We start from the raw sequence: 13,854 nt of genomic DNA, 5'->3' as shown, positions 1-13,854 counted from the left end.
ATATATATATGTATTAGAGGTCGACCGATTGATCGGCCGGCCGATTAATCAGCCGATTTTTGGCATTTTTTAATTAATCGGCATCGGCCGATTGTGCTGCAAATTAGGCCGATTTATTATACTTCGTTGAATAAAATGAGCGCTTCACGTTTCAAAATTAAAATGCAGCGCGGGTGTTTTTATATGAATGTATCTTTGAAAAGAACCGTCTGTCTTCAGAAAAGCTTCGATGTCATTTTCATTTCGTCTTTCCTGTAATGCCTGATAAAGTAGCAGCCATTACCGGGGAAACCACTATATCTCCAGCTCCCAAAGCGCCTCTTGCTGGCAGAGAATTAATTTGCAGTCTGTGGGAAACACTGGTGTCTGTCAGCAAACATAAACAAAAAGCATCCTTCAGAACTGTTTTGAGAAGGTGCTTAAATTTTGATCCATGTAATATTACTCTAAATTGGGCTACTACTACCATTACTATCTTGTACCCTGCAATAATCATTTGGTCAAACTCACTTTTATGAGATGAATGGGGGGGGAAAAAAGAAAATCGGCCAAACATATCGGCCAAAAACAATCGGCATCATATATCAGCCATGAATGGTATGCGATTTATGACAGAATATAGTCCCACAACTGATTGTTTATTTTTTCTTCATGTGTCTCACCTTCGGTAACAACGATTCAAAAAGGACAAATTTCAAGTGACACTGGAAAAAGGCATGGAACATTTCAATGAACATCAGAAAAGCAGCGTGCACATTTCTGGTTAAAAATGAAAGGCCGTCAACTGACACTTAAAACAGAAAGCATCGGCATTCAAATCAGCAGCAAGAGTCAAAGCTAGTCCACAGTTTAGTAAACTTTGGCAACCTCTTTATTCTTGACTGTGCTGTATTGCCTGTTTTGATGTGTTGCAATACAGTAGGACATTGTTTTAATGCTTACATCCGGAAAATATTTTTGTTTTTGTTTTTTTTCTTGCCCCTCCTGACTCAAGAGTCAAATGTATATATTTTCTATATTTTCTACGGTCTCATGGACTTAACGTCCAAAAGTGCACATGAAGTGTGCCATTTGGGACAGGGCCTATGAGAACACTCGGGGCGATTCTCGGCCAGAGTGAAATCGCCCGTAAAGGGGCGGTACTCCACAGAACGTGACTTGATGATGATTGGACTATATATCCAGAACAAACAGTCTAGAACAGTGATGGCTGTGGTTGAATGTGATAGAAAAATAAATCCCTCCCTTTCACATTGTTGGTGGTGTGTTGCCCTAATGAAGAAGCCGCCCACATGTGTCTATATATATATATATATATATATATATATATATATAGGGGAGAGCGGGGTGAGTTGAGTTTTTACTTATGGCCCAAGTTTAATGCAAGCACATGCCAGTAATGGGTCCAATTTAAACGTGTATATAAATTTCAGGATGTGGTGCATCCTTGGGAATAATCACTTTGGGTCTAAAATAATCTGCTTTCAAAATATGGCTTTCCAAAAAAAGTGGTCTCTTGGCTCAACTTGCCCCCAGTGAAGGGTAAATTGAGCCTAGGGAGAGGGTAAGTTGAGCCACATGCAGTTAAACTGTGCGACTGATTATGCTGAAGTAAAACTGAACATTTTCACTTAATGCTATATCAAAGGAAGAGACGTTCAATAAAAATGACTTCTTAAAATCTGTGTGTGAGCCTTGTGATGGACTGGCTGTTCATCCAGGGAGTTTCCTCACCTGTGGCTCGAGACGCTGGGTTAGGATCCAGCTCCCCACGACCCTAATAAGGACATATAGGTTTGGATAATGGAATGGATGGATGGATGACTTTTTAAAAGTTTTATTTAAAGATACAGTTCACAACTTTGAAGGCGTTTTTTAAATTGTTTAAACATTACAGAACAAAAAGTTCAAATTGAAGAATTGAAAGAAAAAAAAACAGACTGCAACTGACCTTACAGAAATGGGCTAATAGTAATTAACATCCCACTTATAAATGTTGCTGTAATGTGGTTTTGTTTCATGTTCATGTTTTCCATGTCTTTTATTTTGTAATTGTTTCATGGTCCATGTTAGTGTCATGCTTCCCTTGCCTCATGTCTCTCTGCCTTGTGTATGTGTCATGTTCTGATTGGTAGTCTTAGTCATGTGTCTTGTTCCCCATTGGTTTGTTTATGTCATGTGACCCTCCTTGTCTGCTATAAGTAGCTTTCATGTTCCCATTGTGCTTTTATCGTGTATTGAATGTATTTAACCCGCTGTTGGTGAGTCTAGTCTGTTTGTGTCAAGTCTGCTCATGCTATGTCTGTTCAAGTCAAGTCAAGTCAAGTCTGAGTCTTGGATTATTGTTTGGATGTTTGGATCACTCTGTAAATAAACTGCACTTGGGTTCTCACTACGCTCGCCTTCAGTGGATTGACTCTTTACAGAATACACGACCACAACAAAATGAACCCAGCAGATCGTCTAGTTCGCCTCCATCAAGGTAATCGCTCCATTGAGGATTATGTGGAGGACTTTTGTGGGCTTTGTCACCTAGTTGATTTCAACAATACTTTCCTTAAAGACATTTTCCGTTTTGGTTTAGACAAGGACAGTTCTCCTGCCTGCCCTGTCACGGCCACAGAGGCCGTTCATGAACTCACTGTCTGCCCTTTTACGGCCACAGAGGCCGGTCACGAACTCACAGACTGTCTTGCCACGGAGGCTGTTCACGAACTCACTGCCTGCCCTGTCACAGCCATGAAGGCTGTCCATGAATTCACTGCCTGTCCTGTTATGGCCATGGAGGCCGTTCATGAACTCACTGTCTGTCCTTTCACGGCCAAGGAGGTCATTCAAGAATTCTCTGCTTGTTCAGTCACAGGCAAGTGGTCTGTCCATGTCTCTGCACCGCCATGGCTTCCTGCTCCGCCGTGGCCCCCCGATCTGCCTTCTCCGCCGTGGCCCCCCGGTCTGCCTACTCCGCCATGGCCCCCCCGGTCTGCCTGCTCCGCCATGGCTCGCCGTTCTGCCATGGCTCCCCTCTCTGCCTGTTCCTCTTCACGGGCCTGGCCCTCCATCCCGCCCCCTGGAGCACCTCCAGTCCTCCACCCTCCTGGACGTTGTGTTGGTTGGGGTGGATGTTACATTAGGGCGTCAGGAGCCGCCCTTAGAGGGGGGGATATGTAATGTGGTGTTTTGTTTCATGTTAATGTTTTCCATGTCTTTTATTTTGTAATTGTTTCATGGTCCATGTTAGTGTCATGCTTCCCTTGCCTCATGTCTCTCTGCCTTTTGTATGTGTTATGTTCTGATTGGTAGTCTTAGTCATGTGTCTTGTTCCCCATTGGTTTGTTCATGTCATGTGACCCTCCTTGTCTGCTATAAGTAGCCTTCATGTTCCCATTGTGCCTTTGTCGTGTATTGAATGTATTTAACCCGCTGTTGGTGAGTCTAGTCTGTTTGTCAAGTCTGCTCATGCTATGTCTGGTCAAGTCTGAGTCTTGGATTATTGTTTGGATCACTCTGTAAATAAACTGCACTTGGGTTCTCACTACGCTCGCCTTCAGTGGATTGACTCTTTACAGTTGCAGGGAAATACAGTTTCATAAAAACCTTAGTGGGCAATTTTCATAAACAAGGCTTATTTAAAATGTACAGAACAAAATCAAGTTTAAAACATAAAACAAATTATAAATCATGTTTGGTGTAAAATTAATGAAATATAGTGTAGAATTACAGTAAAATAATACTTTATAATCGTAAGAAGGGGTGAGCCACTGGCTCAACTTACCCCAGGAACTTTGGCTCAAATTACCCCACTCCTACCATTTTAACAAACTTGTATAATCCAGCGGTTTAGAGCTAACATCATGCTAACATTATAGCCTCATATTATAACCTCCAAAAGCAAAAACACAGTTGTGATATTGTTTTCAGATTTGTCTGTAATTGTTCAGACACAAGAAGCATGAGTCCTTGAACATACAAAAATCAAATTGAACAGCAGTTTTTTTACCTAAATGTAGTTACCAAGTATTCCATGAGCCCCTCTCCATCACAGGGTGAGTAAAATGCTTAAATCTTCAAATATGTGTGCTCATATCACCCATTTTGTTTAAGGTTGTCTTGAATCAAGGGGTGGCTCAACTTCCCAGCAGGCTCAAATCGCCCCGCTCTCCCCTATATATATATATACACTGTATATATATTGTGACGGATCGGCTGCCTCCCCCCTAATTATCCTCATCACCCGTCGCTTAATGGCCGCCCTTCATCAGGCTCCAGACAGGAGTGGGTGTGTGAGAGAGGAGGGGCGCAGAAACAGCCAGGTCTGGCGGCGTGTAATGAGGCACACCTGAAGTGAATGGTGTCCTCGTGGGTACAGGAGGGGAGCGTAGAGGGACTCACACACCGCCAGAGACGCGAGGTGTGATTCCATAACTGCTAGAAATTCAAAAAGACACTTGTGATGAAAAATTATAATATTCAGTTCCAACTGCACCCATAATTTCTCCAGGCCACCCGTATTGTTAAGCCTTGATGTTAAGGGGATTGTATCTTGCATTTTCTGAACTAGACTTTTGTCAAGTCAAGTCAAGTCAAGTCATCACTTCAGGATCGCGGGTATCTGCGCAGAAACATCGAGAACACGAGCACCAGGGAAACAGTGAGTGTGCACTTTACCTTCAGCTAACGTAGCACGGACGTGCCGGACGATGGAGTCTCCGATGATCACAGCGTCGCGTTCCGTCTCGCGGAGGGGAGCGAAGCGGTTCCGGGTGGAGATCTCGGAAGATCGGAGGCGGCAGAGGGGGAGAGGTCGTCGCCCGGGACCTGGCTCGCGTCTTCTGCTGCAGCTGCACCCAGGGTCCGTGGTGTCCCGGCGCTGGAGTAAAGGACATCTGGGTCCTGGGTGCACCGGGCCTGTGCAGAGAAACACACAGAGTAGAGGTGGTGGGAGTGTTAGCAGCACGCTGTATACTTACCTCGGACTTGTGAGCGTCAGCCTGAGATGTTTCCAGCGCGGCTCTCCGCTCTCTCAGCTGGGTCTGCTTCATCACCAGGTCCCGGATCTGCTTCTCCACGGCCTCCAGCTCGACCTGCAACAAATGCGGCTCGAACGTGTCCTCACCTGCACTCAAAGGTAGACACACATCCGCCATTAAAGCAAGTAACAGTGAGTAAAACAATGGTAATGTGTGTGAATAGAGTATTAGTAATGTAAGCGAGATTAGCCTGCTGATCTGTCAAACCCAGACCAGCATGCTTTTCTGGCATCATCCCACCGGAGAACCAGTTTAAAGAGAGCGCAAACTCGCAGTAAAACATCTTTGCTGCTCCACCTTGACAGATGTGGTGATGACAACTGTCGATGGATATTCCTTTTGAGATGGAGGCATGTGCCATAATGCTCTCCAGGAACGGGACAGCATGCGCTCTGTCTCCAGTCCTTCAGGGAATAAGGCTTGACATGAGTTGACAGATATGAATTGTGTTCCCTTAGTGGAGTGGCATGAAGAGGGAACATAAGGACAAAGGCCAGAGCTGTGTAATGTGACAGAAACACAAACCCACCTAAAGGACCGGGTTTGAATCCATTTTTGGACTGTCTGAAGCAATCATGATTAGTACTGAAATGTAGTTTCAGGGATCTGAGAGTGGTTTGGAAGAAATTTGGCTTCAAAACAAAACACTTTAATAGAAACCAAACTCTTAAGTTCAAAATTGAGATTGCTTATAAGGGGACTTGTGAACACAAAGCACTTTAACTTGTTTAAATTTTTAAATATGAACTAAAAATAGGCCTTTTACAGATTACCATACAAAGTGCTGCTTATTCTGTTTCTATGCAGATGACATAGTGAGACATAATGAGATATTAAATATACTATATACTGTATATATACACATACATATATAGATATATATAAACAGTCGCCTGCCTTGCTGTCATATTGTAAAGCAGTCATATAGGCTTTTTTTACTCTGTTCAGTTTTTGGTCTGATGCGAGTTTGGTTCTTTTAAAGAGGACTTTAGGATAATGTGCTAAGAGGACTATGTGGATCTGGAGTGTTTGCAGATATGAAAAGATGGCTGAATAAAGATTGTGCTCAAAGATGAGTTTGCTGTTTTAAGCTCTACTGAAGGCTGGTTGTCTCTGTTCTTCCCTAACTTACAGGCAGGCTCCTGCGAGCTATCTTGTACTGCTGAATTGTAAAGTGCTTTTCAATTTGAGTTCAAGTTGTTTTGTTACTAAAAACAGTCATTTTTTCAGTATATTTATTGACTTGAATAATATCCAGCTGCCTGGCTGAAGAGCTGAGCGCTTCGCTTAATGAGCTGCCAAAAGAGGAAGCCCGGATATGACATTCCAACTGTTTCACGGAAAACTGATAATTGTTGTGCTGTTTTATTGGGTACACCACAAAAGAAAGGATTTTTATCACCTACACAGCCCGAAACAAATCTATATTCACGCAGGGCATCTCATATGATCAATGAAAGGACCTTTAGTGGAAAAACAATCCTCCCACTGCTAGCAAATAGATGCATTACGTCTGCATTTCAAACATATGCTTAAATGTATCAAACGCAAGCAGATTGCTACAAATGCGAACTGTCGTTTTGCTGTTTAATTCCACTCCAGCCGTGCTAACAGGCTGACACTGCACAGACAGAATGTTGTCAGGGCTCTTGCTTGCCACACAGTTTTGCATTTCATCCAATCATTTCCAAGATTATTTATGGAATTCTAAGTATAATTTCTGTAGTAGTGCCATAGTATTAATAAAAGAAGTCATGGTGAGAGTTTAGGCAGGACAGGGTGTGTGTGCGTGTATTCTTTCACCTCTTTGGAGCATTTTTGGCCTCCTCTCATAAGGGATTTAATGAAGCAGTAAATATGAATCTGTCATAAAGAACTCAAGCAGCTGGCGGAGCAGGCAGGGTTATCAACATCAGGTTATTAACAGCATCATTAGAAGGGGCCAGGCGTGGAGATTACTCCCAGCAGCAGGAGGGGGACAGCCAAACAAACAAATGAATTTCCCTCTGATTAACGTCAGGTTGGCTACATCTGAAGATACTCTTAAGAGGGATCAAAAGATGTAGGCTAGGAAAGAGAGGCGGAGAGCGAGCGTGAAGGGTGCTTTGCCCTTAAAGCCTTCTACCATCCCAACAGCCATACTCAGGGTTGCCAAGTCTGCATTTGTTCCGCAGAACTGGGTTACTTTTAAACTGTTGCCACGGTTTGATTTTTTCCCCCTTTTTTTAACTGCGGGTTGAAGGTTTTATATGTTGCATAAATTGCTTGTAATGAAAGATATCCCCCATTTTATTTTCTGCCCCTGATGATACCAAAGATAAAACTGCTAGATCAGGGGTGTCAAACTCAGTTCCTGCAGAAGCCCTGCAGAGTTTTGTTCCAACCCTGCTCCAACACTCATACCATGAAGTTTTCAAATAAGCCTGAAGGACTTGATTAGTTGTATCAGGTGTGTTTAATTAGGGTTGAATCCAAACTCTGCAGGGTTCCGGCCCTCCAGGAATTGAGTTTGACACCCCTGTGCTAGATGATTAGTTTTGTGATGGAGGGCTACTGGCAGGAAGCCTGTGAGTTCCTGTAAACTCCTTTATTAAAACAGTGTTTATGAAAAACAAAACAAAAACAAAAAAAATTAAAACAGCCTAACTTGATTTGCTGGTATTCAATATTTCAAGCTGGTCTTAGATTATTTAAACTAGTCTCAAAGCCAGTTCAAGCTGGTTTTTAGCTTTTCTAGCTGGTCTCCCAGGCTGGTAAGCTTAAAAGTGCCCAAAACCCATCCCATATCAGACTGGTTTAACGTGGTCTAACATAAGATTTTTTGTTTGTTTTTTCAGCAAGGCACTGGAACTATGAACAAATAGTTTGGTTTAATTAAGAATGGACTATTTTACCCAAGATTTGTGTGAGACCAGTTTAGACCAGCAAACCAGCTTATGCTGGATTAAGAGGTTTTTAGCAGGGCACAACGTGCTAACACCAGACTCTACTGGAATCAATTGTTAGGTTCATCCCTATTTGCATACTTACACACTTTTCCAAGCCCTTTTTTAGTATAACTAGTGTGAGTAGTGGGTTTACACTGAAAAATCCAGCAAGAAAAAGTACACTTATTTAAATATGACGTGTGGAATGTCGGACACTTCATGCACTCAACTGTAGTGGCTTTCTTTATGTAGCCAAAGGGGAGGGGCTATAAGACTCCAATGCTGGATGACAAAATAACCTTTTAGACCTCATTATCTAGATGGTTGAGTACATCGTGCAAAGAATAAGTGCAGTGTATAGTACATCATTTGGGACACAACTATTGAGTCTCCAGTGCACCTCACGTGAGAAGTGTTGTGGCATATGGTGCTGTCATCTATATGTAAATCTCACTTGAAATGTTGGGTTTAGGTTAGGATGCTGTCTGTGTAGACAGCAAGACAGCTCACTTAGATGTTGGAACTGAGCTTGTCTGTGCTTTATTTTAACAGCTTATTCAGTCAAGTCTCTCGCGCCAGCCCCTCTTGAACCCCACTGTCCACAGCTGTAATTCATTCCCGCTCATAAATTATTCAGCCCGCTTTACTACACGTAAACTCAACATTCAAGCCTCTAAAATAGACGAGCTGTCATGCTCCTGGAGTTAGCTTTGCTTTCAGGTTTGGTCTTATTAAATTCGCTCTTTGTTGCATCTGTTGCTGTGATTTATGACGGATGGGGGGGGGATTATGTATTCCTCACCCCTTTAATGAATGACATTTAACAGAGACACAACAGAGGGCGGCAGCCACGCTGGAGTCAATGTTCATCTGATATTACTTTTCCACTGGTACCAGCTCTCGTTCAGGAACTGATGACAGCCGGGTTTCCACATTGCATCTCGACTGACTTAAATGGATAGTTCACCCAAAAATAAAATTCTGTCATAATTTACTCATCGTCCACTTGTTCCAAATCTGTATGAGTTTTATTCTTCTGTTGAACACAAAAGAAGATATTTTGAATCATGTTGGAAACCAAACACTTGACGGTAGCCACAGACTTCAATTGTATGGAAAAAATACTATGGAAGTAAATGGCTACTGTCAACTGTTTGGTTACCAACATTATTCAAAATATCTTGTTTTGTGTTCATCAGAATAAGAATGTCATACAGGTTTAGAACATGTGAAATGCTTCCAGATTGGGTATCGGCACCAAAGAAGCATGAGTGCTTCTCATTTTATCAGGGCACAGTTGTTGTCTTTTGTAGTGGTTAGCTGGAGAGACTGAGTGTGATGTATTTACAGTATCTCTTCTGCTCTTTCGTAGCCCCCTCCGTGGCCCCTCAGAACATCCAGATCAACACTTTGTCATCCACACAGCTGGAGGTGCAGTGGGAGCCGCCCCCTGCCGAGACCCAAAATGGCATTATTCAGGGATATAAGGTGACACCCCAAACCACCCACCTTGTCCAATCGCTCTCATACTCTTATTATCTGTTCTCTTTTTCTCCTCCCCTCTACCTCTACTGTCATTTTAAGCTCTCTAGGGTGGAAGAATAGCTACAATCTGTTTCTTTCGTCTTTTTTTTTCTTATATTCTCCACAGATTTACTGCGTTAGATAATGGCAGCAGACAGTTTGTTTTAAAGAACTGCCCATTTGGGTCATGAAATAATGATCATGGGTGAGGGTTAAGTGAGTAGCTGCTGAAATATGCATGGAATTGAATATAAAAATGTCCTGGCAGTAATATGGCAGATTCATGTTAATCCAGATATCCCTGTTGTTTCATTGAATACCTCAGTTCTGCACAATCAGTGAAGAAACGATAAGCCCACTGCACATTTTATTTGTTATTTAAATAGTTTGTATGGCCATTTGTGTAATATAACCATAGTGGATTGAATAAATTAGATTACGAAACAGATTATTGTGCTGAATGCTGATTGGCCAATATCAGTGTGATGAGAGGGGCGGGGCCGAGAGCCGTGGGAACGGAGCGAGGCCGGTGGAGTAATTGCGAATGCGCGACACCTGCGCCACTCACCGGTCTCGAGTCTCACAGAGGAGCTCCGGAAGGACACAAAGGAGGAGGGACGACAGTGTTCGCCGGTTCCCGCCTCCTTCTTCCCGATCTACAAACTTTGTTACATTGGTGCCGAAACCCGGGAAGAAGGAGGTGGGAAACGGCGAACACTTAAACAAACTTTAATAATAAAATAAACTCAAAACAGCGCGACAGCCCCTCGCGGACGACTGTCGCGCACAAACAAAACCAAAACACAAAATAAAATCCAGGCCTGGTCCTCTCTCGTCTTTCCCTGTCGTCACTCCTCCTTTGTATCCTTCCGGAGCTCCTCCGTGAGACTCGAGACCGGTGAGTGGCGCAGGTGTCGCGCATTCGCAATTACTCCACCGGCCTCGCTCCGTTCCCACGGCTCTCGGCCCCGCCCCTCTCGTCACAATCAGCATTCAGAGGTGTGCCAAAATATACAATATATTAACATCCATCCACCTATCCATAGTAACAGCTATGACAAAAAAAAACCTGTTATCTGTATTAGTTCAGAGTTCACATAGAGTCTAACTGTTTACCTGATTTACGTGATATCATATGAATAGTTCAGCCATGAAACTCTACTTGCATTCTAATTGGTTCATTCAATTCAGTGTTCCCAGCCAATTCATGTACTCATTACCGTTTACCTATATAACCAGGATGTATTCAATGAATGCTATGTCTGTGTGCTATGTGTGTACTCATCTTAGCCCACCACCTCCCCAGCACCACCTGTTTAGATCTGCTACGGGGGATCTTGCTCTCTCTAGCTGCAGCAGCATGTTTCCTTTTAATTTTATGAACCGAGCATTTAGCAGAAGTAAGTCTACTTGTTCTGCAGCAGCAGCAGCATAGCATATCTAATCCGCCAAGACCGAACCTATGCACATTCTATTTACATTAATGAAGATTTTACAATCTATCCTGAGAGTTGTCATGACTGAAATAAACATATAATATATAAGATTTTCTTTAATAATAAAAAATGTTTTACACAACAATGCTATTAATAAAAGATATTTAAAAAATATTTATTTAGTAATATTCATTAATTGTTTTATTTATTTAATGGTGGTCACTGGGTTGGCTAAGAAATTGAATGGGTTCCATGGGTCTCTTAAGGGTTGAAAACCCTTGATGTAGTGTGACTTAAGTGTCCGAATATTTTTTTAGGTCCAGTGTACATTGTGAATACAGTCACGGCTGAAAGGGTTGCAGGTTGCTATTGGTTTTGCCTAACAAAACTTAAAGGGGTCATATGATGTTGCTAAAAAGAACATTATTTTGTGTATTTGGTGTAATGTAATGTTTATGCGGTTTAAGGTTAAAAAAACACATTATTTTCCATATAATGTACATTATTGTTTCTCCTCTATTCCGCGCCTTTCTGAAATGCGTTGATTTTTACAACGCTCATCGTTCTAATTCTTTATGCACCAAGAGCTTGTAACACTCCAAAGAGAAAGAAAAAATTGAAATCGTATCATATGACCCCTTTAATTATATACACTCTATATATGTTTTTGTTGCCTGTAGATTCTTTACTGGGAGATGGACAATCAGAATGAAACAGAGAGAGTTAAGATTCTCTTCCGACCTGAAACCAACATGAGACTGAAGAACCTGACCAGCTACACATACTATATGGTCAAGCTGTCTGCCTTCAATGCTGCTGGAGACGGTCCATTCAGTGAGCCCAGGAGGGGGCGCACTCTTCAGGCAGGTGAGCATCTGCACAAATCATCCTAACGGCCATTAAACTCCCATTCAGAACTGATCCCATTCAGAACTGACCTAAACACAAACCGTTACACTATTTAAGGCTAAACTATAAATCTGACCACAGACCAAGGGCAACACGTCCACTTCCATATTGTGTTCTTCTCCATGCATGAAAACCAGGTCGACACCTGATCATATTTTGGAGCATGCGGCATTATATCACCGTTACATCATTCACATTAGCAATTCATGTGTTCTACATTAAATCATTCACTCTATAAATGTTGTCGGAATGAATTACGCACAAGCAGGGAGTGATTTGACCTCAGGCTCCACCTCACTGAAATGACGGGGAGGGGCTCGTTACCCATGAGTCACCTAAAAAAACAATTTGACAATTATTCAGATGGTCTTGATGTGACCTCATTTGTTCAAACAGAGGAAACTCACCACCTCTACCTCTCTTTGACATTTCCTAAAGCAATGAGCTGCATTTGTGTAAGAGGACAGATTTGCATATCTAGCACTGTAAAATCACGAGAGAGTGGGATATAGTCACTTTTATAGATTTGTTTTTATTAAACATATTACATCAGACTCTAAAATCAGATTGGATGTGCCACATTCAAAGCTGTTGCAAAATAGCCAATATGCTCACACCTGTGACAGATACCAGTTTATATTAATATGCTTTTAGTAAGTTGCTGATGCTTAGCAACTGTAAACACCCTATAGTTAATCTAAAAACTTTCAATTTATTAATACTAAAATTAATATTATTTAATAAACATTCACAGAAAAAAACTTCTAACTTATTAATATAAAAACTACTGAGTTTTTTTAATGTTTATTTGCTGCCAAATGTTGACAAAAAGTTAATTTTTTTTGCCAGCTTAATTAGTAAAGTTCTTATTATTTAAACTCTGAAAATTCATGAAATGGTCTTTTTTTCTGAAATTGAGTAGCAATTATTGTGGCAAGTTAAATGGAAGGAAGCATTATTAGAGTCATTTGTCATATTGCTGTTTTATACAAGCAATAAGCCTCTTTCCTGTAAATATTTTTCAATAATTCAATGATCCATCAAGAGAGAAAGTGTGCTTTCCATAAATATTAAAAATCATTTTAGGAAAATGTTTATTTTATCTTATTGTTTTTCACATTTATTTGCTTCGACAATTTCTTTGTTTTTTTTCTGGTTCTTGTGTATACAATACGCTCTTTGAAAAAAAATTTATAATTTGATTTATAATACGAAACCGTAATGTGGTCAAGGTCTTCATGTGGTTACATTATGCATAAAAACACTGCTTAATTATGGTAAAAAAAAAACCTAATGCAAACAACGGCCTCAAAGTTGCATTGATCAAACTACACCGTTCTCGCAGCCCCCAGTGCTCCCAGCTTCATCAGTTTCTCCGAGGTGACCAGCAGCACTCTGAACGTGTCCTGGGGTCTCCCGCTGTCCCCCAATGGTGTGGTGGAAGGCTACAGGGTGGTATATGAGCCCACTGCCCCTATTCAAGGTCAGTCTATAGCTGCATGTTTTCACTCTATCCGTATCTCTGTTTTCATAATGTTCTGGTTTGAACAGTGGCTTTTTTTGACATCACTAGTAGAGTTTTGATGTTTGAGGATGATGTGATGAGTTGTTTACAGTGGGGAAAAAAAGTATTTAGTCAGCCACCAATTGTGCAAGTTCTCCCACTTAAAAAGATGAGAGAGGCCTGTAATTTTCATCATAGGTATACCTCAACTATGAGAGACAAAATTAGGAAAAAAAATCCAGAAAATCACATTGTAGGATTTTTAAAGAATTTATTTGCAAATTATGGTGGAAAATAAGTATTTGGTCAATAACAAAATTTCATCTCAATACTTTGTTATATACCCTTTGTTGGCAATGACAGAGGTCAAACGTTTTCTGTAAGTCTTCACAAGGTTTTCACACACTGTTGCTGGTATTTTGGCCCATTCCTCCATGCAGATCTCCTCTAGAGCAGTAATGTTTTGGGGCTGTCGCTGGGCAACACGGATTTTCAACTCCCCTCCAAAGATTTTCTATGGGATTGAG

The 13,854-nt window shown here is 41.4% G+C and overlaps 1 protein-coding gene across 3 annotated transcripts in view; it reads left to right on the top strand.

Moving 5' to 3' along the window:
- The window catches only part of LOC107591833 (protein sidekick-1-like), a 368,532-nt gene that overhangs the window by 345,387 nt on the left and 9,291 nt on the right, over positions 1-13,854 (top strand). For all 3 annotated transcript variants that reach the window (XM_016281108.1, XM_016281124.1, XM_016281117.1), the window contains exons 36-38: positions 9,327-9,442; positions 11,595-11,781; positions 13,169-13,306. In XM_016281108.1, the coding sequence (XP_016136594.1) occupies positions 9,327-9,442; positions 11,595-11,781; positions 13,169-13,306 (441 nt within the window). The remainder of the gene's footprint in view (positions 1-9,326; positions 9,443-11,594; positions 11,782-13,168; positions 13,307-13,854) is intronic.

The sequence above is a fragment of the Sinocyclocheilus grahami genome, unplaced genomic scaffold (assembly GCF_001515645.1).
Source record: "Sinocyclocheilus grahami isolate Dianchi unplaced genomic scaffold, SAMN03320097.WGS_v1.1 scaffold9.1, whole genome shotgun sequence".
NCBI lineage: Eukaryota > Metazoa > Chordata > Actinopteri > Cypriniformes > Cyprinidae > Sinocyclocheilus > Sinocyclocheilus grahami.
The sequence above is the reverse complement of the archived record's forward strand: the minus strand, read 5'-3'. Positions and strand labels throughout refer to the sequence as shown.